At 36.2% G+C, this 22752-nt stretch overlaps 1 protein-coding gene across 8 annotated transcripts in view; it reads left to right on the plus strand.

Annotated features, from left to right (window-relative positions):
• The window catches only part of MYO9A (myosin IXA), a 300731-nt gene that overhangs the window by 193273 nt on the left and 84706 nt on the right, over window positions 1-22752 (plus strand). For 7 of the 8 annotated variants that reach the window (XM_030930260.1, XM_030930262.1, XM_030930261.1 and 4 more), the window contains 7 exons: window positions 4147-4269; window positions 14403-14483; window positions 15368-15478; window positions 16333-16455; window positions 18057-18206; window positions 19418-19737; window positions 20406-21977. In XM_030930260.1, coding sequence (XP_030786120.1) covers window positions 4147-4269; window positions 14403-14483; window positions 15368-15478; window positions 16333-16455; window positions 18057-18206; window positions 19418-19737; window positions 20406-21977 — 2480 coding nt within the window. The remainder of the gene's footprint in view (window positions 1-4146; window positions 4270-14402; window positions 14484-15367; window positions 15479-16332; window positions 16456-18056; window positions 18207-19417; window positions 19738-20405; window positions 21978-22752) is intronic. The other variant, XM_030930266.1, reaches the window with a different exon arrangement.

Below are 22752 nucleotides of genomic sequence, written 5' to 3' on the forward strand. Positions count from 1 at the left end.
AAGTTAATTTCATTACCCATTTTAGTCCTTTTTAATAACATGAGAAATGCCTTAGTTTGTTTGGGCTGCTATGATAAAATGTTTTAGATTGGTTAATTTATAAACGAAAGAAATATATTACAGCGCAAGAGGCAGGGAAGTTCAAAATCAAGTTTGCAGAGTTGATGTCTAGTGATGGTCCATTCCTCATGGAATGATATCTTCTATGTGTTTTAACATGGCAGCTCTTTTGGGCCTCTTCTATCAAGGTACTAATACCACTACCCAGCTACTTCCCAAGGGCCCCTCTCCTTTGCCTCCTAATACTATCACACCAGGATTAGGTTTCAATATATGAATTTTGGGAGACTCAAGCATTTAGACTATGTTCAAGCAATATCTTATTAATCTTTTTGTCTACAGCACTTTGCACAGCAAGTGTAGATAATTGTTGAAAAAAATAATAAACTGGTTAACTAAGCTTAATAAACTCAACCATAATGATGGAATTAAGAACGGAAAGAAGTAGACAAGGAACTGAAGCCCTAAGAAAGGAAATAACTCTGTATCCCTTTACCTCTAGATTTATGGTCATATTTCATCTTTTTTCATAAACCTTATGCGCGATTGAATTATTTTTTAATGTCCTAATAGCCTGAACTTGAATGCAGTGTATCCCTAGCACTTACAACAGAGCCTGACCTTTAGTAATGACTCTGAACATTTGTTGATTGACCAAGTTATTGTTAGGTATATGGGAAGAAGTCTTATCTCCACTTGATAGGGAAAGCATTACTCAAAGTTCGTTAGTTGCTAGCTTTTTTTTTTTTTTTTTTTTTTTTTTTGAGATGGATTTTCATTCTGTCGCCCTGGCTGGAGTGCAGTGGTGCGATCTCAGCTCCCTTCAACCTCTGCCTCCCAGGTTCAAGCGATTCTCCTGTCTCAGCCTCCCGAGTAGCTGGGATTACAGGCGCCTGTCACCACACCTGGCTAATTTTTTGTATTTTTAGTAGAGATGGTGTTTCGCCGTGTTGGCCAGGCTGGTCCCAAACTCCTGACCTCAGGTGATCCACTGTCCTCGGCCTCCTCATGCCTGGGATTACAGGCGTGAGCCACCACACCTGGCCAGTTACTAGGTATTTAATTCATTCAAGCTAATATTTATTGAATCCTACTCTGAAGCAGACACTATTTTAGAAATTGAGGGTACAGGGATGAACAGTACAGTCAGAATCCTCTGGGAGGTTATCTTTTATTTATTTTTTATTTTTTGAGACAGTGTCTCGCTCTGTCACCCAGGCTGGAGTGCAGTGGCACAATCCCGGTTCACTGCAGCCTCTGGCCCTGAGCTCAAGCAATCCTCCCGTATCTCCACCTCCTGAATAGCTAGGACCGCAGGCACTCGCCATCACGCCTGGCTAATGTTTGTACTTTAGGGAAGAGACCTTGCCATGTTGCCCAGGCTGGTCTGCAACTCCTGAGCTCAGGTGATCTGCCTGCCTTGACTGTGCTGGGATTACAGGCCTGAACCACAGTGCCTGGCACTCCAGGAGGTTATTTTTTAGAGAAGAAGAAGACAATATACAAATTAACAAATAAATGAAAAAATAATTTAGGTGATATTATATGCGGTGTTGAAAATTAAATGACATGTAATTGACATAGAAGTGGGCTATTTTTTTCAGTATTTAAGCAAGAACTTTCTGAGAAAGTTACATTTAAACTACAAATTCAGTGCCAAGTAAAACCGAGTCTTGTGAAAGCCCGGCAATAGAGTATTCCAAGCAAATGAAAAAAATTGGAATGACTGAGGCAGAAATGAATGTCATGTTTGGTTTTACAAACTTTTACAATGTACCTGACAGCAAAGATTTTTTAGTAGTTATTTTATTTTACATAGTCCCTCTGGTGTTTTTTTCATAGTGAAAAACAATTTAAACTCAAACTTTATTTCCAAGGTCTTTTTCTCAATAGTATCTTAAAAGTAGAAGTGGGGGAATTATTTTAGGCTTCAGTGCTAATTTGTTTTTACATAAGGGTAACCTATGAATTCTTCTAATTGATTCTTGACTAGTATGAAAAATTATTTTTCATGAGTATGCATACAGTGAAGCTGTGATAATTCAAAAGTGCTAATAAAACAAAACTGTCTAATATTTAGCACAAATACCCTTTTTACATGTATGTTGTTTTGCATGGCTTTTTTTTTTTTATCAATAGTGTTTGCAAATATTTTCCCATGTCAGGAAATAATAGGTTTACAGTAACTTTATGAGCTGCAGAGTATTCAGTTGTGTAAATGAAGCGTACTTTATATAAATAATTCTATATAATTGCATATCTCTATAATTTTTCACTATTTTTGAAGTATATTATTATAAAAAACATAGATCTTGTTTGATAACTCCTTATAATAAATATCTAGATTTGAAATTTCTCGTCAGGAAAGTTATAATAATTTACATTCCTAAGAACAGTGAGTATATAGTGTATGTCTGCTTCCCCACCACCTCATGAATACTGACTCTTGTCAGTCTTTACTGTATTTGCCAAAATGATGCAGGAAACCTTTTTAAAAAGAAATGGCATTTTCCTTCAATACAGGTGAGATTGAATGGATTGTGATTTTGTTACTTGCCGTTTGTACTTTGAGAATTGCCTCGTCAGATCATCTGCCCTTTTTTTATTGTGATATCTATTTAATAATTTTTACAAGTTTTTTTTACATACAGATGATAAACCTTTTCATTTGTAGGAAATAACATTTCCTTAATTCAGATTGTTTACATGTGTGTTGTACTTCTTTCAATTTGCGTGGTTTTGTTATTTTAATGTTTATATTGTCAAAATAAATACCTTTAGAATTGAAAATTTGTGATGTTTTTAACACAATCTTATGTTTCTCATACATTGACTTTTTACTACTTTTTAAAAAACATATAGTTTACATCTGTATAGATACATTCTTTCCACTTACAAACTCACTACCATAAATATTGTGTGGTTTAACTATCTTTACTTTGTATACTTTAGTTGCTTCGTGTCTAACTCCTATTTTCCTAATTTATAGTATAGTACATCATGATGAGGCTTAATAGGGACTATGCTTTGTTTTTTTGTTTTGTTTTGTTTTTTTGTTTTTTTTTGACGGAGTCTCTCATTGTCGCTCGGGCTGGTGTGCAGTGGTGTGATCTTGGCTCGCTGCCACCTCTGCCTCCTGGGTTCAAGCAGTTCTCCTGCCTCAGCCTCCCGAGTAACTGGGACTACAGACACACGCCACCATGCCTGCCTAATTTTTCTATTTTTAGTAGAGATGGGGTTTCACTGTGTTAGCCAGGCTGGTCTCGAACTCCTGACCTCGTGATCCGCCCACCTCAGTCTCCCAAAGTGCTGGGTTTGCAGGCATGAGCCACCGTGCCCAGCCTATGCTTTGTTTTTGTGTATGTCCCTGGCACACCGACTGTCGCCCTGGTATTTAGTTGTTGTCTCTGAGAGTCAGGATTCAGTTTGAGATAACAATAATTACAGTAGATATTTTTAAGTAGAAAGAGAATTAAGTAGGCACTTACAAAATCATTAGAAGTCACATGTTAAAATAACATTTGCAGAAATGTCCCTAGATGTAATTAGAAAGCTAGGAAATCAGGAAGCTGTCAGTGCAGCTGCTACTTGCAGGTATACACTGCCTGTGGTGTAATTTAGCCATCTGGCGAAAACTGCTACAATTATTTGCTCCAGGGCTAAGCTGCATTTAGTATAGTTGTGATGACAACACAAATGTTCTGCACTCTGCCTCTGAGCATTCACAAAACTAGTGCCTGGATGCTGGAACCACAGAAAAAAGGTACATAAAGTATGTGCATTTTTGCTAGCAGAAGCAGAACTAGTAGCCGGAGCCTCTTCCTCAGTTACACTTTCCCAGTTTCACATGTGGGCCTTTTACTGGTAAACTTAAACCATATCCAGAACTCTAGATGCAAGAGTTTGTGAAGTGTACTTTTCTTTTTAGAGAATAGAATGAATGTTGGATATCAGTCTTTCATATTCATCACAGTCATTTAAGATGGGAAATGATCATATGGATAGGAACTGATGAAAACTGGCTGAGAATTTTGACTTATTGTTCGATTAATTTATGTGAGCAATTTATTTTTTCTCTTCTTTCAGCACTTGCTAGAAGTAAATTCTTTAAAGCACCTGACAAGACTGACACTACAAGATCGCATTACCAAGTCTCTTCTTCATTTACACAAGAAGAAAAAACCTCCCAGCATCAGTGCCCAGTTTCAGGTTATTTCCTGTTTTGCTTAAAACAAATAAGAATCTGTATCTTTCAGATTGTCGTTGAAAGGTTAAAGTGATCTGCAGGATACTCAAATGGGATTTTAATTTATGTGACTAAAAAGCCACATATTACTGATCATTTTGGAAAAAAGAACCAAAGATGAAAAAAAAAAAAAGTCAGATGCCTTTGTTCTTCATCCACATATGTCTGGATAATGGCTATCTCAGTATTTGTTATTTTCAGTGTGAGGAGAAAGCAGAAAATTGATGTTGCAAACAAATCTGCCTTTAAACCCTGCTGCTTAGACAATGTCACTGTTAGCATAATGATGTATTTTTTTTTTCCCCTACTTAAACCTCATGCTGCTACCATTGATAGTTAACTAAATGAGGCTGAAGGGTTCTTTTCTGTGTATTTATTTTACTTTTGTCTACATAGAAATCCAGTTCTTTTTTGGGGGGCTTTTAGGAATAAATGTGATAATATTTATATTATCATATTTAGGATACTATTTATTCCTAAAAGCCAAATTTCTTCCAGAATAATTGTTTTCAGATTCCTTTTTAAATTGCCTCTTCCATTCTTCTCAAATCATCTATCTTCTAAGATCTTTTCATTTGGTAGATATTTATGAAAATAAGCAAAATATCTGGTAGGTAACAATGCTTTGCATAATTTTACTCTAATTCATGTTTATATCACAGAAGCAATGCTCACTGTTGAATAAAAATTTCCTTATTCGTGGCAGATGTATCTGTATATGTTAACACTTTTTAAAATGCTTCTTTTACAGCTAGGATGTTTGAACATAAATTATCTACTAATGGCCGGGCGCGGTGGCTCAAGCCTGTAATCCCAGCACTTTGGGAGGCCGAGATGGGCGGATCACGAGGTCAGGAGATCGAGACCATCCTGGCTAACACGGTGAAACCCCGTCTCTACTAAAAAATACAAAAAAACTAGCTGGGCGAGGTGGCGGGCGCCTGTAGTCCCAGCTACTCTGGAGGCGGAGGCAGGAGAATGGTGTAAACCCGGGAGGCGGAGCTTGCAGTGAGCTGAGATCCGGCCACTGCACTCCAGCCTGGGTGACAGAGCGAGACTCCGTCTCAAAAAAAAAAAAAAAAATGGGTTATAGAAAAAAAATCATGTTGAGTGATATGTTTATTAATATACAACATAAATATGAATCGTAAGCAGACTTAATACAATGGTTAGTTTATTAGCATATTTCTCCCTGATTAGCAAATCCACGTGGGAAGCCAAATTCTGATCAAAACGTAATTTGGTGAGCTCAATGTCTGAAAAGGGAACATTAATCTCACGATTATGAAAGGTAGAATTATTAAGCTGTTAAGTGTCCTTTGTTTTGTTACCTTGGATCTTTTACAGATGCCATGTATACCGAAATCATTCTTTAATTTGAAGAATACCATATAGCTAGTACAATAAAAACTTAGTTATAATCACAATCCTATTGTGTCTTTTAAAATCCTTCCAAATTTACATATTCTTAATTTATATTCATGAATTATATTTAATGTTTAGAAAAAGAGTCCTCTTTAATATTTCTAATAGACCATTAAGTTATTACAAAAGTAATGAGTTAATTTTTGATTATTTGGAAAATATAGATGAGCAAAAACAAGTGAAAGTCATCTACCATCCATAGATACTGACCAATGTATAGTATGTTTTCTAGGCCCTTTGCCAAAAATTTACACATGCGCATTTTCTTTCTTTCTTTTTTTTTTTTTTTTTTTGAGACGGAGTCTCGCTCTATCTCCCGGGCTGGAGTGCAGTGGCCGGATCTCAGCTCACTGCAAGCTCCGCCTCCCGGGTTTACGCCATTCTCCTGCCTCAGCCTCCCGAGTAGCTGGGACTACAGGCGCCCGCCACCTCACCCGGCTAGTTTTTTGTATTTTTTAGTAGAGACAGGGTTTCACCGTGTTAGTCAGGATGGTCTCAATCTCCTGACCTCGTGATCCGCCCATCTCGGCCTCCCAAAGTGCTGGGATTACAGGCTTGAGCCACCGCGCCCGGCCACACATATGCATTTTCTAATAGGTGTTGTCTAAGTTTTTCTCCAATTGTTCTAGGATAATTACTATTATATTTATTATAAAGGTGAGGAAACCAAGTAGTAGATGAGGAAATTGCAGGTGGTCAAAATGGATGGCACCCAGCCGTCTTTGACTCTATGCCCTTCCTTGAATGCTTATTTTCATGAAAATGATATCATAGAACTCACAAAGGATTAACTGATACAGGAATTGCCCTTCTGGTATAAACAAGCAGAAATTGAACAAAAGATATTATGAGTCAAGTGTTTTCAGATATTAGACAGTAAGCATTACGGGTTTCCAATCTGTGAGAATAGGGGAAATAAATGAGGAAAGCCCCAGATTAACACCTAAAGATAATTTGCTACAGCTCAGGAAGAAGAAACCCAAACAAATGCCAGTGGTCTTGCTAACTGAAGAGATGGAGATAGAAAGGTAGAGGCAACTAGAATTTGTGAGGCAGAGTAAAGAGGAGAAGGACATGGTATGAAGAGAAAGAGCTAGACTGCTGACGGGTCTCCTTGAGTCTCTGTGACTGACTACTGATCTCTGCATATGTGGGTTAAAATTCCATGAGATTGGGGAAAGAATGATTATTCTAATCACCTAAATCCTGTTGACCTAACAATTTCTGGTATTTATGCAGGATTAGAGGAGTAGTTCTGTTCTTATCAGCCAGAGTGAAACGACCTTTTATTACATGAGGCATTAGGTAGAATCCTCAGAAAGACATTGTTTTAGCAGTGGGACCAACATAGTCCTAATGTAAAGGCTGCTCTGGCCCTGCTCTCACAAAACTAAAAATCAAGTCTTAAAAGAATCAGACTGATCCTAAGTAACTTAACTGCATGTTAAGAAAAATGTTTGTCACTCTTTAAAGGAATACAACAAAATCCAACAATGTAAAACACGGTGTCTAACATCCAGTGAGAAATTACAAGGCAGAGAAAGAGTCAGGAAAAAAATAACCCATAACAAGGGGGGAAAAAAATCAATATTTAGAGACAGACTTTAAAATGATGAAGACGTAAATAGTAGGTAAGAATGTCAAATTAGCTATAATGTATCTTTTAAATATGCCCAAAGATATAACAAAAAATATGAATATGATGAGAACAAAATAGATTCTTTATTTTGGAAGGTGATGACAGAGTCTCTGGACACTTCCTCCGGAGATAGAGTTGTTCTGTCCTCTCCTTTCTTTCACTGCCTGTTGGAACCAATAAGGGCCATTTGTATTATGAAAAAGAAAAAAATGAAGATATGAAAAAGACTAAAATGAAACTTTTAGAGATTAAATATGTAATATTTGACAATAAAAAATAAACAAAATTGGATTAACATCTGTTAGTTCAGAAGTAGTAAATTTGAAGTCATAGTTTATTAAAGCCCAGAGAAAGCAACAAAGATGTAAAAAAACAAAAATAGCAATAACTTATGGAGCAATATGATGCAGTCTAACATAGGTGTAATTGGAATCTCAGGAGAGGAAAGGGAGGAGGGCACAGAAAAACATATTTGAAGAAATAATGACCAAAATATTTTCTGATTTGATGGGAAAAAAAAACTGCAGAGATCAAAGAATCTCAGTAAACCACAATCAGAGCAAACAAAAACACACCAAGGCACATTATATCAAATTGCTAAAACCAGTTAAAAAGAGAGCATCTTAAACTTAGCCAGAGGGAGAAAAGAGACATTTTGTGTAACAAAGTGAAGATCATCAGAAACTATCAAAGCCATAAGACAAGAGAGTGATATCTTTAAAAGACCAAAAAGAGAAGAAAAGTCACCCTTGAATTCTGTGTGTGGTGAAAGGTTAAGTAGAGACATTTTCAGACCAAAAAAGCTGAGATGATTTATTACCAGCAGATCTATAATATCAGAAATTTTAAACATGAAAGAAAATTGATGGGGAAACCACATGGAAATTTGAATTTACACAAAACATGAATAGTGCCAGAATGATAGAAATGTAGGCTAATATTTTAAAAACACATTTTCTTGGACAGACGTGGTGGCTGAAACCTGTAATGCCAGCACTTTGGGAGGCTGAGGCGGACAGATCACCCAAGGTCAGGAGTTCAAGATGAGCCTGGCCAACATGGTGAATCCCCATCTCTACTAAAAATACAAACGTTAGCCAGGCATGGTGACGGGTGCCTGTAATTCCAGCTACTTGGGAGGCTGAGGCAGGAGAATCTCTTGAACCCAGGAGGTGGAGGTTGCAGTGAGCTGAGATTGCACCACTGCACTCCAGCCTGGACAACAGAGCGAGACTCTGTCTCAAGAAAGAAAGAAAGAAAAAAAAATCCTTTTCTCTTTTTAAAATAATTGGCTATAGAAAACAAAAATAATAGTATATTGTGGGATAGAAATCAAATGTATAATAAAAGTATCCCAAAACACGTAAAGTGGTACTAAGTGGAAATATACTGTTGTTAAGCTTTTACACTATACAGAACATGGTATAGTATTATTTGAAGGTAGACTGTGATAAAGGTGCAAATCCTAGAATAATCCTTTAAAAAAGAGTTAACAGTTAGTAAGGTAGTAGCAGAACTAAAATGGAACCATAAAATATACTCAATAAAAAAAGGAAAAAGAAAATTCAGACTGATAAATAGAAATAAGTAACAATATGGTAGACTGTAATGTATATTTTCTGTATTATTTCAGCCTTTTGGTAAATTACCACCTTCACTGTACTCTAAAACATTCACTCTTGAGAGTTTGTCTTCTGCAGGCTAATGTTAGATTTTAATGAGTCAGTCCCTTTGATCACCAAACTTTCAAAGTAGGTAAAGTCTTAAGTTATGACTGGGATGATATAACTTGATCATAAAGCAAAGAACTGTGCAGTGTTTATACATGGACCTGTATGTCAAAGTCTGGTCACTTCATAGCACTGTGTCTCTACTTAGTAGTTTTTTAAAAGAAGTTGTGTGGCTTTCTCCTAATATAATTGGTCATACACGTTGTTGCTTGTTATAGCTACTAAAACTTACTGATAAAGCTGCTGCTCCTCTCCATGCTCAGCTGCCTAGGGATTCACAGGTTGCTAGGAAATATATCTGCCATTGTATCAACAGTCAACATACTCTTTGCTTTAAGTAGGGGAAACTAAATTTTTCTCTTCCCTAGGAGTCTTTCTAACTGTGGGTATAAGGAAGATATAGGATACATTAAGCTTGTTTTTTTGTAAAAGTATGAATTCCCTTTGAAAAGGCTGATTGGTTTGAAGAAATTAACCTGCTTTTAATTTATAGCTCTAAGAATTTAGTCATTAGTCAAATTAAACCCAAGCTGATGTTCTCTGGACATATATGTGTGTATTAAGTTTTCTAGAATAGCTACATATTAGTTTTATAATAAGAGAAAAAGCCATCTAAAAAAGATTATATTTTTTTAAAAGATAGTTTATAGCAGCAGGAAGCAGATTGGTAGTTCCCTGGGGCTGTGACTCAAGTGGTTATTGACTGCAGATGGGCAGAAAGGAGCTTTTTGGGGGTGATAGAGGAGTTCTGAAACTGGACTGTAGTGATAGTGGCATAACTGTGTAAATTTACTAAAACTCATTGATTTGTGAACTACAACGTATATATTTTAATAGTATGTAGATTTTATTTCAATAAAACTGTTTAAACCAAAAAAGTCACCATTAAAAGAAGAAAAAGAGCAAGACTAAAAAAGGACTCATATATGTAATATATGAAGAACTATTAAAAGGAAGAAAGCCTAATAGACAAATGGACAAAAGTCTCAAATAGGCAATTTATAAAAGATGATATCCAGAAGACCAATACACCTATGTAAAACCTGTTCAATATTATGATTCATGAGGGAAATGCCAATTAATACCACAAAGCAATGCTATTACATACTCGCCAACATGGCTGAAATAAACTGATTATACAACATGTTGGCAAGATTGGGGAGTGTTCAGAACTCCTATATGGTACTGTTGAAATGTAAATTGATACAAGCATATTGGAAAACAGTTAATGGCCGGGCGCGGTGGCTCACGCCTGTAATCCCAGCACTTTGGGAGGCCGAGGAGGGTGGATCACGAGGTCAGGAGATTGAGACCATCCTGGCTTACACGGTGAAATCCTGTCTCTACTAAAAATGTAAAAAATTAGCCGGGTGTGGTGGCGGGTGCCTGTAGTCCCAGCTACTCGGGAGGCGGAGGGAGGAGAATGGTGTGAACCCAGGAGGCGGAGCTTACAGTGAGCTGAGATCGCGCCCCTGCACTCCAGCCTGGGCAACTGAGCGAGACTCCATCTCAAAAAAAAAAAAAAAAAAATACAGTTAAAAGACAAGTATGTTCATAGCAAAATTTTTCATAATAAACTGGAAACAACAAAATACTCATCTCTTAATGGATAGTTTAATGGTAGTAATGCCAAATAGTGGATCACTAATATACAGCCCTGAAAATTTACAGAATGTAATTCTATGCAACAAATACAAAATAGTACATGGTTTATTTTTCCATTCATATGAACTTTAATAGTAGGTTAAACTAACTTATCATCTTAAAAGTAAGAATAATAATTACCCTTGGTTGGGGTGTGGAAATATGAGTACATAGCTTATGTACAGTGACCTTGCTAAATTAAATGGGATGGGGCACAAAGGGGCTTCTGAGTTTCTGATTTTATACATATGTATACACACACACACACACGTATATTTAATTTGGGCTCTAGTTACAAGAACATCTTCCTTTTGTAAAAAGTCATCATCTACACTTATGATTTTAATATTTTATGTGTATTGTTATTGTCATTATTTTGAGACAGCATCTCATAAAATGTTGCCCAGGCTGTACTCCAACTTCTGGGCTTAAGCTATCCTCCCTTCTCAGCTTCACAAGTAGCTGTGGCTACAGGCATGTGACACTGTGCCAAGCCCTATGTATATTATACTACAATAGCATTTGCAAGAAAAATGAACACTGAAAAGTTTAAAAATTTGTATGTTGATGTAATAAATTTCACAACAGTAACAGAGGTCTATATATAGTTCTAAGACTTCTTTGTTTTACTTGAACTTGTGAAATGTCGACTCCTAAGTAGACTGTGACAAGTTAGGTTTGTATATTGTAATCCCTAGAGCAGCTACTAAAATGCAGTACAAAAATAGCTGAAAAGTAGATAAATTAATATGGAATATTAAGTATATTGAACAGAGGGGAGGGGCACCTCACCAAAGGAAGTACACAGATGGCAAATAAGCCTATGAAAAGATGTTCCACATTATATGTTACTAGGGAATTGCAAATTAACAAAAATGAGATACCACAGCACAGCTATTGGAATGACAAAAGTCCAAAGCAATGAGAACACCAAATGCTGGTGAGAATGTGGAGCAACAGGAACACTCATTCATTGCTGGTGGGAATGCCAAATGGTGCAGCCACTTTGGAAAACAGTTTGACAGTTTCTTATAAAACTATATTTTTACCATATGATCCAGCAGTAACAACTTCTTGGTATTTACCTAAATGAGCTGAAAACTTAGGTCCACACAATAACCTGTACACGGATATTCATAGCAGCCTTATTCATAATTGGTAAAACTTGGAAACAGTCAAGACGTCCTTCAGTAGGTGAATGGATTAACAAACTATGGTACATTCAGACAATGGAGTATTATTCAACACTAAAAAGAAATGAGCTTTCAAGCCATGAAAAGGCTTAGAGGAACCTTAAATACATATTACTGAGTGAAGGAAGCCAATATGGAAAGGTTACATACCATAAGATTCCAAATATATGACATTCTGGAAAAAGCAAAACTATGGAGACAGTAAAAAAGATGAGTAGTTGCCAGGATCTAGTTGAGGGAGGATGAGTAGGCAGAGCATAGAGGACTTTAGTCAGATTAATCTATATGATACTGCAATGGTGAATAAATGTCTATATATTTGTTTAAACCCATAGAATGTGCAACATAAAGAGTGAACCCTAATGCATATTATGGACTATAGTTAATAATCATGTGTCAGTATTGGTTCATCACATAACACACTAATGCAAGATGTTAATTATAGGGGTAATTGTGCATGTGAGGGTAAAGGGGCATGTGGGAATTCTCTGTATGTTCTGCTCATTTTTGCTGTGAACCTAAAACTGCTCCAAAAGTCTATTTTAAACAGGCAGGGAGTAAGAGGAGGAAGGGAGGAACAAATGAGAGAGGACAAACAGAAGGCCAGTAATAAAACTGGTAGCCCTAAATCCAACCATACTAATTATTAACAATGTAAATGCTCTAAACAGTCCAATTAAGAAATGGATATTATCTGATTGTATAAAATAAGACCTAACTGTATGTTATCTACAAGAAACCTCTTTAAATACAATGATACTAAAGGGTTAAAAAAATGAAAAAAATAAACCATGCAAACAAAAACCAAAAGAAAGCTATAGTGACTATAGTAGAGTCAGACAAAGTAGACTTCAGAACAGAGAAAACTACCAGGGATAAAGGGAGATAACTTCATAATGATAAAAGGTGCAATTTACAAAGTCTTACATGTGTATTCATCTAATAACAGAGCTCCCAAATATCTGAACCAAAAACTGAAAGAATTAAAAGAAAAATGGACAGATCTGCATGCAGATGCAGATCTGCATCTGCAATGCTTGGAAACTTCAGCATACCTCTTGGTAATTGATAGGGTCAGTAGACAATTAGGAAGGACATGGAAGACTTGAATAGAATGATTAACCTACTTGACCTAACAGAAATTTATAGAACAGCCTAGCCAAGAATTGCAGAATATACATTCATTTTAAGTGCCCATGAAATACTTGCCAAGGTAGATCATAAACTAGGCCATAAAACCTTAATAAATTTGAGTTAAAATCATACAAAATGTTGTATTTGTAATAGAATTAAACCAGAAATCAAAGAAAAATATCAATCCCCAAATATTTAGAATATATAAAACAGACTTCTAAATAATACATTTTTTAGAGGAAGGAAAATTTTAAAATATTTTAAATAAAATGAAATATCAAAATTTGTGCAATGCAGCTAAAGCAGTGCTCCAAGGTTAATTTATATCACTAAATGCTTTTATTGAAAAAGGAGATATGTCTCAATTCAGTAATCTAAATTTCTACCTTAATAGACTATAAAAAGAATATATGAAACCCAGTGCAAGCAGAGAGAAGTAAATAATAAAGATAACAGCAGAATTCAATGAAATGAAAAACAGAAAAATAGACCAAAAAAGAAAAAAAAAACACTGACACCAAAAGCTGGTTCTTTAAGCAGATCAAAAAAAAAAAAAATTTTTTTTTTTTTGAGAGAGTCTTACTTTGTTGCCCAGGCTGGAGTGCAGTGGCACCACCTCAGCTTACTGCAACCCACACCTCCCAGGTTTAAGTAATTCTCGTGCTTCAGCCAGGCACCACCATGCCTGGCTAATTTTTGTATTTTTTTTAGTAGAGACGGGGTTTCGCCATGTTGGCCAGGCTGGTCTCAAACTCCTGACCTCAGGTGGTCCGCCCTCCTCTGCCTTCCAAAGTGCTGGGATTATAGGCGTGAGCCACCAAGCCTGGGCTGAGCAAATCAAAAAGTTGATAAACTTCTAGCCACTAATCAGGAAGAAACAGAGAATGTACAAATTACCATTATCAGGAATAAAAAAAGGGATATCATTACATACTCTGTAGACATTTAAAGTAAAGCAAGGGAGTACTACCTTACTGGATACCCTCCTGAATCATTTTAAAAGTTGTAGGATACATGAGTTTGAATAAAATTGTTTCATGAAATGTGAAGAAAAGTGAAAAAAAGTTCTACATTTGATTATTCTGAAATGCATCTGCGATATTTACTGTTTCCAGGCTATCTGCTTTAATACCAAACTACCATCCTTACCCTTAATTATCCATAATTTAACCAGTGTAAGAATATACACAATGTGCTTTTCAAAAACAAACCTCTTGCTATGTATGCCTCTACTTTTTGAATGTTTTGCCAGCATATTGATTATATTTATACGTTGTTTGTTAATAGTTTGGAATGGGAGAGTATGATAATTATATTGCTTTCTGTTGCAGACATCATTAAGCAAGCTAATGGAAACACTTGGTCAAGCAGAACCATATTTTGTAAAATGCATCCGCTCTAATGCTGAAAAGGTAAAAATGTCCTATAAATGAGAGCACATATCTCAGCTTACTTCAAACTGAGCTTTAAATACTTTTAAGCAGAATAAGTGGAGGGGAAGCACTAACTATAATATTTATAAGGAAAATAGTGTTTTATAAATACTTTCAATGCATTTTTCCGTATTTACCTGCCTGTAAGGTGTTTATATGGATTTGATTTAGCATCACCACGAATTTGAGAAGCAAATACCTCTTGAAGTCCTGTCAGAAAAGAGTTTTCTTTTCTTTCTTTCTTTTTTTTTTTTTTTTTGAGACAGAGTCTCATTCTATCACCCAGGCTGGAGTGCAATGGCATGATCTCACTTCACTGCAATCTCCACCTCCTGGTTTCAAGCATTTCTCCTGTCTCAGCCTCCCAAGTAACTGGAACTACCAGTGTGCACCACCACACCCAGCTAATTTTTGTATTTTTAGTAGAGACGGGGATTTGCCACGTTGGCCAGACTGGTCTTGAACTCCTGACCTCAAGTGACCTTGGCCTCCCAAAGTGCTGGGATTACAGGTGTGAGCCACCACACCCAGTTGTAGGTTATCTTGTTACAGATTTTGTAGTGATTGGACTGTGTGGCCTCTGGGGGTGATTACATTCTTTTTGAGCTTTTAAGGTCCTCTCTCTTCACAACCAGAGAAGCCTGGAAGCTTGGTTTCTCTGTTTTCCCTAGAGTTGGGCAGTCAGAACTTCTCTAAAGCTACCAGCTGAGAGGTGAGCTTGCCTTACCTATCAGCTTAGTTATTATATATCTTAACCAGACAACCTCCAGTCAATCTCTAGATACTCAACAGTTAGCCATGCTTATAAACAGATAATTTGGAGATCTACTGTTCTGGGTTAATCTTTTTTCCATTTGCTTTAGCTGCCCTTGAGGTTCAATGATGCCTTGGTACTTAGACAGCTTCGATATACTGGAATGCTGGAAACAGTTCGAATTCGCCAATCAGGATACAGCTCCAAATATTCTTTCCAGGTTCTGTTTTTATAGTGATATTTACATATTTAGACACATCAAGTAAATGATTCCCACATATCTTGCTTATTATTTCTTTAGGGCTTACTTCTCTTAATTCTTCCTTTCCATTTCACGTTTTGTATACGGAATTGAAAAGGGATAGACAGTATTTACTTTGATTGGATGGCAGCAATCTCATTAAGATTATTGTAATAGAATCCAGTACTTGGTTATTCTCATTTGATCAGAATGTTTGCTAATACTAAGATTACTCCTGATATAACAATTCTTTGCACTGACCTCTCCAGTAACTGAAATATTTCAATGAGAACTCTCTAGTGAAAAGATTCCGTTTGGTTTTCACTAAAGTTTTCTCAGCAGGATTTTCTTTCATAGTAAGCTGCCAAGAAGGCTCACAGCTACTCTTATCAGCAATTGCTGCTGTGGGTATGGAAATTGTATTGAAGCTGTTCAGCAACTGAGCAAGTGTTTGCTGTTACTGGGACGGAAAGCCTCGTTCTCAGTTATCCTGCCACGTTTGCTTTTTTTTCCTGATAGAAATTTTAGGTTCTTGTTAAATAACTTTTTCTTTGGTCTTTTATAAAGCTTCCTCAAAAGGGATAATTAGCCTCTGCCCTTTTTTTTTTTTTCCTCTCATTCCCTTTTGATGATATGATATGTAGAACCCAATATCTTTCTCCGCCTCCTATGTTTTTCGAATTAACCTTTTATTGTATCTTAAAGTAACATGCACTTCTTGGTTTCACCCTGTTTAAAAGAAAGAGGAAAAGATTAATAAAATGATAATTAGTTTAAGGTCTTGTTTACATACACTACCTTCTGATTTTACAATTTTTTAAATTATTTTTCAGGATTTTGTGAGCCACTTCCATGTACTTCTTCCCCGAAATATTATTCCATCCAAATTTAACATTCAGGATTTCTTCAGGAAAATAAATCTTAATCCAGATAATTATCAAGTTGGAAAAACCATGGTAAATATAATCTGTATAGCTCTTGTCAAAATTGAGTGCATTTATTTAAAAAATAATAATTTTTACCTATGAGATTGTTTATTAAAAAGATAGTGAATCAGATATCAGAAGACAATTGGTTAGACCCAGGTTTTTATTTAATTATATAGTCAATATTAATCACAGAGCTCTGGCCAGTGCTCTAGTTCTGACTATAATTTTAACTGCCTAAAAATCATCTCTCCATAGATGTTCTACTGTAATCTCCAAGTCAGCTTGCCCAAGATGAATTTAAGATTCATCTGGTCTTAAATTTATCAAATACTTTCTTTCTCTGTCACCCCTTTTCCAGTTTCTCAGTCTAGAAACCATAATTGTCTTTAGCATACCATTCACTTTAATCCTTTCACAAAGTTTTAGGGATATTTTTTCCTTTTACAAAGAGATTCTCACATCACCTTCTGTTTCTCCATTACTACTGCTTCCATTTTATTTTTATTCCTTATCTCTTCTCATCTGCATTGCTTATACAGTGAACAGCTTACTTATCTGATTCTAGTGTATTTGTCATTCCATTTAATTTATTCTACTCATAATATTAAAATTATTATCTTAATATACTTAGTTCTTTATGTCTGCCTCCTGCTTGATAATAACCCCCTCATAACCTCCTTATTAAATACAAACATCTTTCTCTTTTTTGAGAACCTTCATATTGTGGCTTCACATTACTTAATATCTTTTTTTATGGAGATTAATTGTCCCATTGTCTCCTGTGCATGCCTTTATTATTATTATTTTCAACTCTTTGTGTTACTCAGGTGGTATGTTTTGTCTCTGGCCCTTATTAGTTTACCATCTTCCTCTTTGGGTATATAATATCTACCTGATCTCAAATGAGAGGTATAATTCCTGTTTCTAAAGGGATATGTCTCCTTCACCTTTGCATCCTCCCAAACCCTAAACATTAGTGGAATGAAGGAGTAAATAAAATAAACTTATTAATAACTTTGGACAGTGAGAAGCTTAATGCACTCTGGATTTCAAAAAGACTGTTATCATTGGTTTATTCATTATATGATTCAAGCCTCAAGATCTGTGGTTTTCAACTTTTTCCCCCACCCCAACACCCTTGAAAAATATGATTTATTACCAGTAATACATTTACTTATAGCAGTGGTTTCTCCAATGGAGTAATATAGCATAATCTCTGGTGCTGGAATTTTGATACTCTTGCTGACCTTGTCATTTCTCTCTCCCTTCCTCCCTTGCTTACCTTCCTTTTTTTCTGTCTTTTTTTTTTTTTTTTTGAGACCAGATCTCTCTATTTTGCCATAGAACTTGAACTCCTGGGCTTAAGCAACCTTCCTCTTTCAGCCTTCTGAGTAGCTAGGAGTATAGGCATGTAGCACCACACCCAGCTCACCTTCCTTATTCTACTGTCTCCATTTCAATTTGAGAATGACTACTTTGGATAAATCTGTAGGAATATTTATCAGTACTTCATTTACATCCCTGCCACTGTGTTTTTTCTTCTCTAAAAGCTTGTCACAGAAAGGATGATTCATGAAATAAATTTCTGATTTCTTCTTACGCTGCATTCCTCGCCTTCCTTTTGGTAGGTCTTTCTAAAGGAGCAGGAACGACAGCACTTACAAGATCTGCTTCACCAAGAGGTGCTCCGCAGAATCATATTGTTGCAGCGATGGTTCAGGGTCTTGCTGTGTAGGCAGCATTTCCTCCATCTGAGACAAGCATCTGTTGTTATCCAGGTGAGAAGCAAAGGATTCTTTGCATGAGATTGACTAATTTATTTGGCCTTTGTTTAGTAAACAGAACCTTTTTACTGTAAAACATTTTCAATAATAATGTAAACTTCAGAAATGAGAATATGTCATACCCACTTTTGAAGTGCTCGTAACACCCAACAGATTATCTGGCATATAATAGACTATTAATAAATATTGATTCCATTGAATTTAAATTAAATTGAATTTGTAGTTATAATGTCTTGTGAGGTCTGAGTAGGGGCTAAGGAGTTACCTAATATTTGTTGACATAGTTATTTTTATTTAACGGTTTTTGGAGTGATGTTTGAGAGTTTATATATACTGTTGGTTTTAGACACTCATTTTGGATGATAGGTACCTTATTTTACATTTATTTGTTTTATTAATGCCCTCATTGATTTATATCATTTCCATAATATCTTTTCCATTTGTGCAAGAAAATCTTTGGTATCTTCATCTTTGGAATGTGTGTCAGGATTACCTTAAACCCATTAGTGTTATTTGGGCAAATTGTAACAAAAGAATATAATATGTTAAAATTATTAATAATTTGAAGGACATGAAATCATCCCAAAATTTTAAATTAAGTTCTGTAATTAACTCCATCAAGGTTTTAATATTTAAAATAGCTGTTTTAGCCAAACATATCTGGAAGAGAAAACTTTTTTCTATTTATCTTTTTCAGTTGCACTTTCTGCTTTTGTAGAAAACTAATTTTTTTATTTTCTATTTTTTTTGAGACAGAGACTCTGTCTGTCGCCCAGGCTGGAGTGGAGTGGCGTGAACTCGGCTTACTGCAAGCTCCACCTCCCAGGTTCATGCCATTCTCCTGCCTCAGCCTCTTCAGTAGCTGGGACTACAGGCGCCCACCACCACACCCGGCTAATTTTTTTTTTTTTTGTATTTTTAGTAGAGATGGTATTTTTAGTAGAGATGTATTTTAGTTTCACTGTTAGCCAGGATGGTTTCGATCTCCTGACCTCATGATCCGCCTGCCTTAGCCTCCAGAAGTGCTGGGATTACAGACGTGAGCCACCGTGCCTGGCCAGAAAACTTATTTTTAATCACCAAGAATTTAGCTACATAGGCACTTAACCTGTAATTATGACATTAGAAATTTATTCTCTTTTTTTCCTGTGAAAATGCAGTGTAAGATATGACAACCAGTTTCTGTTATTTTGTCTTCCCCGCAGAGATTCTGGAGGAATTACCTAAATCAGAAGCAAGTCAGAGATGCAGCTGTGCAGAAGGATGCTTTTGTTATGGCTAGCGCAGCTGCTCTTCTCCAAGCTTCCTGGCGTGCTCACTTAGAGAGGCAGCGGTACTTGGAGCTACGGGCTGCAGCCATCGTTATCCAGCAGAAATGGAGAGATCACTATAGGCGCAGGCACATGGCTGCTATTTGCATACAAGCAAGATGGAAAGCCTACAGGGAAAGTAAAAGGTACCAAGAACAAAGGAAAAAAATTATCCTTTTGCAATCAACATGTAGAGGATTCAGAGCAAGACAAAGGTAATCTCTATACTATACTATAATACTTGCTTTTTTTCTTTCTTCCCAAGTACTTTGTTTATACCTCTGCGTTAACACTTGTCTAATTTGTATTACAATTGGTTGTATACAATTTCTTTTCCACTATACTGTGATACTTTTACTGATTTTAACCCACATTGTATTGTCTATAATGGAAGTTAAATAAGGTTTTATTGAATTAAATTGGATCGAAAATCTACATGGTCTGTGATCATAACTGCTAAGAATTAACTTTTACATTAGGCCGAATCTTACAAAATTGGCAGTATTCAACTGTTTTTACTTTCAGATACTGTAATTTCACACTTAAATTAAAATTTCACTTTAATTTCACACTTAAATTAAAATTTCACTTTAGTTTGAGGTTTACTTTAAAATAAAGCTAATATTAAAATGAGAACTTTACTTCTGAATTAGTTTACATTTTGACTGAAATGCCCAGGTAGAAGTAATACACTTAATGAAATATCATCTGACTCATGGAAATAGCAAAATTGTAAAATGTGCATTCAAGTTAATTTAAGAAGTACTTAGGTATTGTAAAAAGATTTTACAACTCTGCATTTTTTCTTAAATTCTCAGGAAATATGTTCTCTTCAGTGGTAACTAAGATATTTCTGTAACCCATTTTGTCTGTTTTCATATAGATTTAAAGCTTTAAAAGAACAAAGGCTAAGAGAAACAAAACCAGAACTTGGATTGGTGAATATTAAAGGATATGGATCTCTGGAAATTCAGGGTTCAGACCCTTCAGAATGGGAGGATTGTTCTTTTGACAACAGAATAAAAGCCATAGAGGAATGTAAATCTGTAATAGAGAGTAATCGAATTAGCCATGAAAGTTCAGTGGACTGCTTGAAGGAGTCACCAAACAAGCAGCAGGAGAGAGCCCAAAGCCAGAGTGGTGTGGACTTGCAGGAAGGTGTGCTTGTAAGAGAGAGACCCAGATCCTTGGAGGATCTCCATCAGAAAAAAGTAGGCCGGGCTAAAAGAGAAAGTAGGAGAATGAGAGAACTAGAGCAAGCTATATTTAGCTTAGAATTGCTGAAAGTTCGTTCTCTGGGTGGTGTTTCTCCTTCAGAGGATCGCAGATGGTCTACAGAATTGGTGCCTGAAGGCCTTCAGTCTCCACGGGGTACACCTGATAGTGAGAGCTCTCAAGGAAGCTTGGAACTTCTGAGCTCTGAGGAAAGCCAAAAGAGCAAACTAGAGTCTGTAATTTCAGATGAAGGAGACTTGCTGTTTCCATCACCTAAGATATCCAGCAGTCCAAAATTTGATTCACGGGACAATGCCCTCAGTGCCTCAAATGAGACTAGCTATGCAGAGCATTTGAAGAATGGAACTGTGAAGGAAAAAGTGGTCTGCAGTTCTGAGTCTATTACCTGTAAACCACAGCTGAAAGACTCCTTCATTTCAAATAGTCTGCCTACTTTTTTTTATATCCCCCAACAAGACCCACTGAAAACAAATTCCCAACTAGACACAAGTATCCAAAGAAACAAACTATTGGAAAATGAAGACAAACCAGGGGAAGCTCTTACTTTGGATATCAACAGGGAAACTAGAAGGTATCACTGCTCAGGAGAAGATCAAATTGTTCCTTCTTTGAATACAGAGTCTTCTAATCCTATGCTTAAGAAGTTAGAAAAGCTAAACACTGAGAAGGAAGAAAGGCAAAAGCAATTGCAGCAACAGAATGAAAATGAGATGATGGAACAGATTCGCCAGCAAACAGATATTTTAGAGAAGGAGCGCAAAGCGTTCAAGACAATTGAAAAGCCAAGAATTGGAGAGTGTTTGGTGGCACCATCTTCCTATCAGTCAAAGCAGAGAGTAGAGAGGCCATCCTCTCTCCTCAGCTTAAATACCTCAAATAAGGGAGAACTTAACGTAATGGGGTCCCTATCAGTAAAAGATGCAGCTCTTGCCCAAAAAGACAGCTCCTCTGCTCACTTACCCCCAAAGGATAGACCTGTCACCATGTTCTTTGAAAGAAAAGGAAGTCCATGCCAATCTAGTACTGTTAAGGAATTATCCAAGACAGACAGAATGGGTGCCCAGCTGAATGTAGCCTGTAAACTCTCTAATAATCGCATTTCAAAAAGAGAACACTTTAGGCCAACTCAGTCTTATAGCCACAATTCTGATGACCTTTCCAGAGAGGGAAATACTAGGCCCATTTTCTTCACTCCAAAGGACAATATGAATATTCCCCTGTAAGTGAAATGTTTGTTTATGTTTATGTATAAATGGGAAACTTCTTGAAGTATTTTTATTAAGATGCCTTGTCCTGCTCCAACTATTTGTGTAAAGTGGCTGCTCAACTTGGCCATTTTCTCTTTGTAAAAATATTCCCTAATTGTTGACTCTACCATCACCTGAAGTTGGTTGTAGTTATACCCTAGGAATCCTTGACTAATCATGAATAGCAGAGTAAATACTGGGTTCCTCCCCATTAAGTGAGAAGCATTTGTGAAGGGCAGTACAGTGCCTGTAAACATAGCAGGCATTCACCGAATACTGGTTGCTTTACAGCTGTGAGGTTTAGTAGTCCAAGGTTGTTCATTTCAGGCTTTAAAGAAGTTAATTTGTTTTGTTACGGCTGTTGGCCTATTTATGATCATAATTACATTCATTTTACTTCTTTGTCTGTGATAAACACATAACATAAAATTTCCCATTTTAACCATTTTTAAATAATACAGTACAGTAGTGTTAACTGTTTGTTTTGCAAAAGATCTCTAGAACTTTTTCTTCTTGTAAAATAAAACTCTGTACCCATTGAACAACTCTGCTTTCCTTCTGGCAACCATCATTCTACTTTCTGTTTCCAAGAGTTTACTTTTTATACCTCATATAAATAGAATTTCTTTTTTTTTTTTTTTTTAAATAGATGGAGTTTCACTCTGTCACCCAGGCTGGAGTGCAATGGTGTGATCTCAGCTAACTGCAACCTCTGCCTCCTGGGTTCAAGCAGTTCTTCTGTCTCAG

Source organism: Rhinopithecus roxellana, chromosome 5 (assembly GCF_007565055.1).
Source record: "Rhinopithecus roxellana isolate Shanxi Qingling chromosome 5, ASM756505v1, whole genome shotgun sequence".
NCBI lineage: Eukaryota > Metazoa > Chordata > Mammalia > Primates > Cercopithecidae > Rhinopithecus > Rhinopithecus roxellana.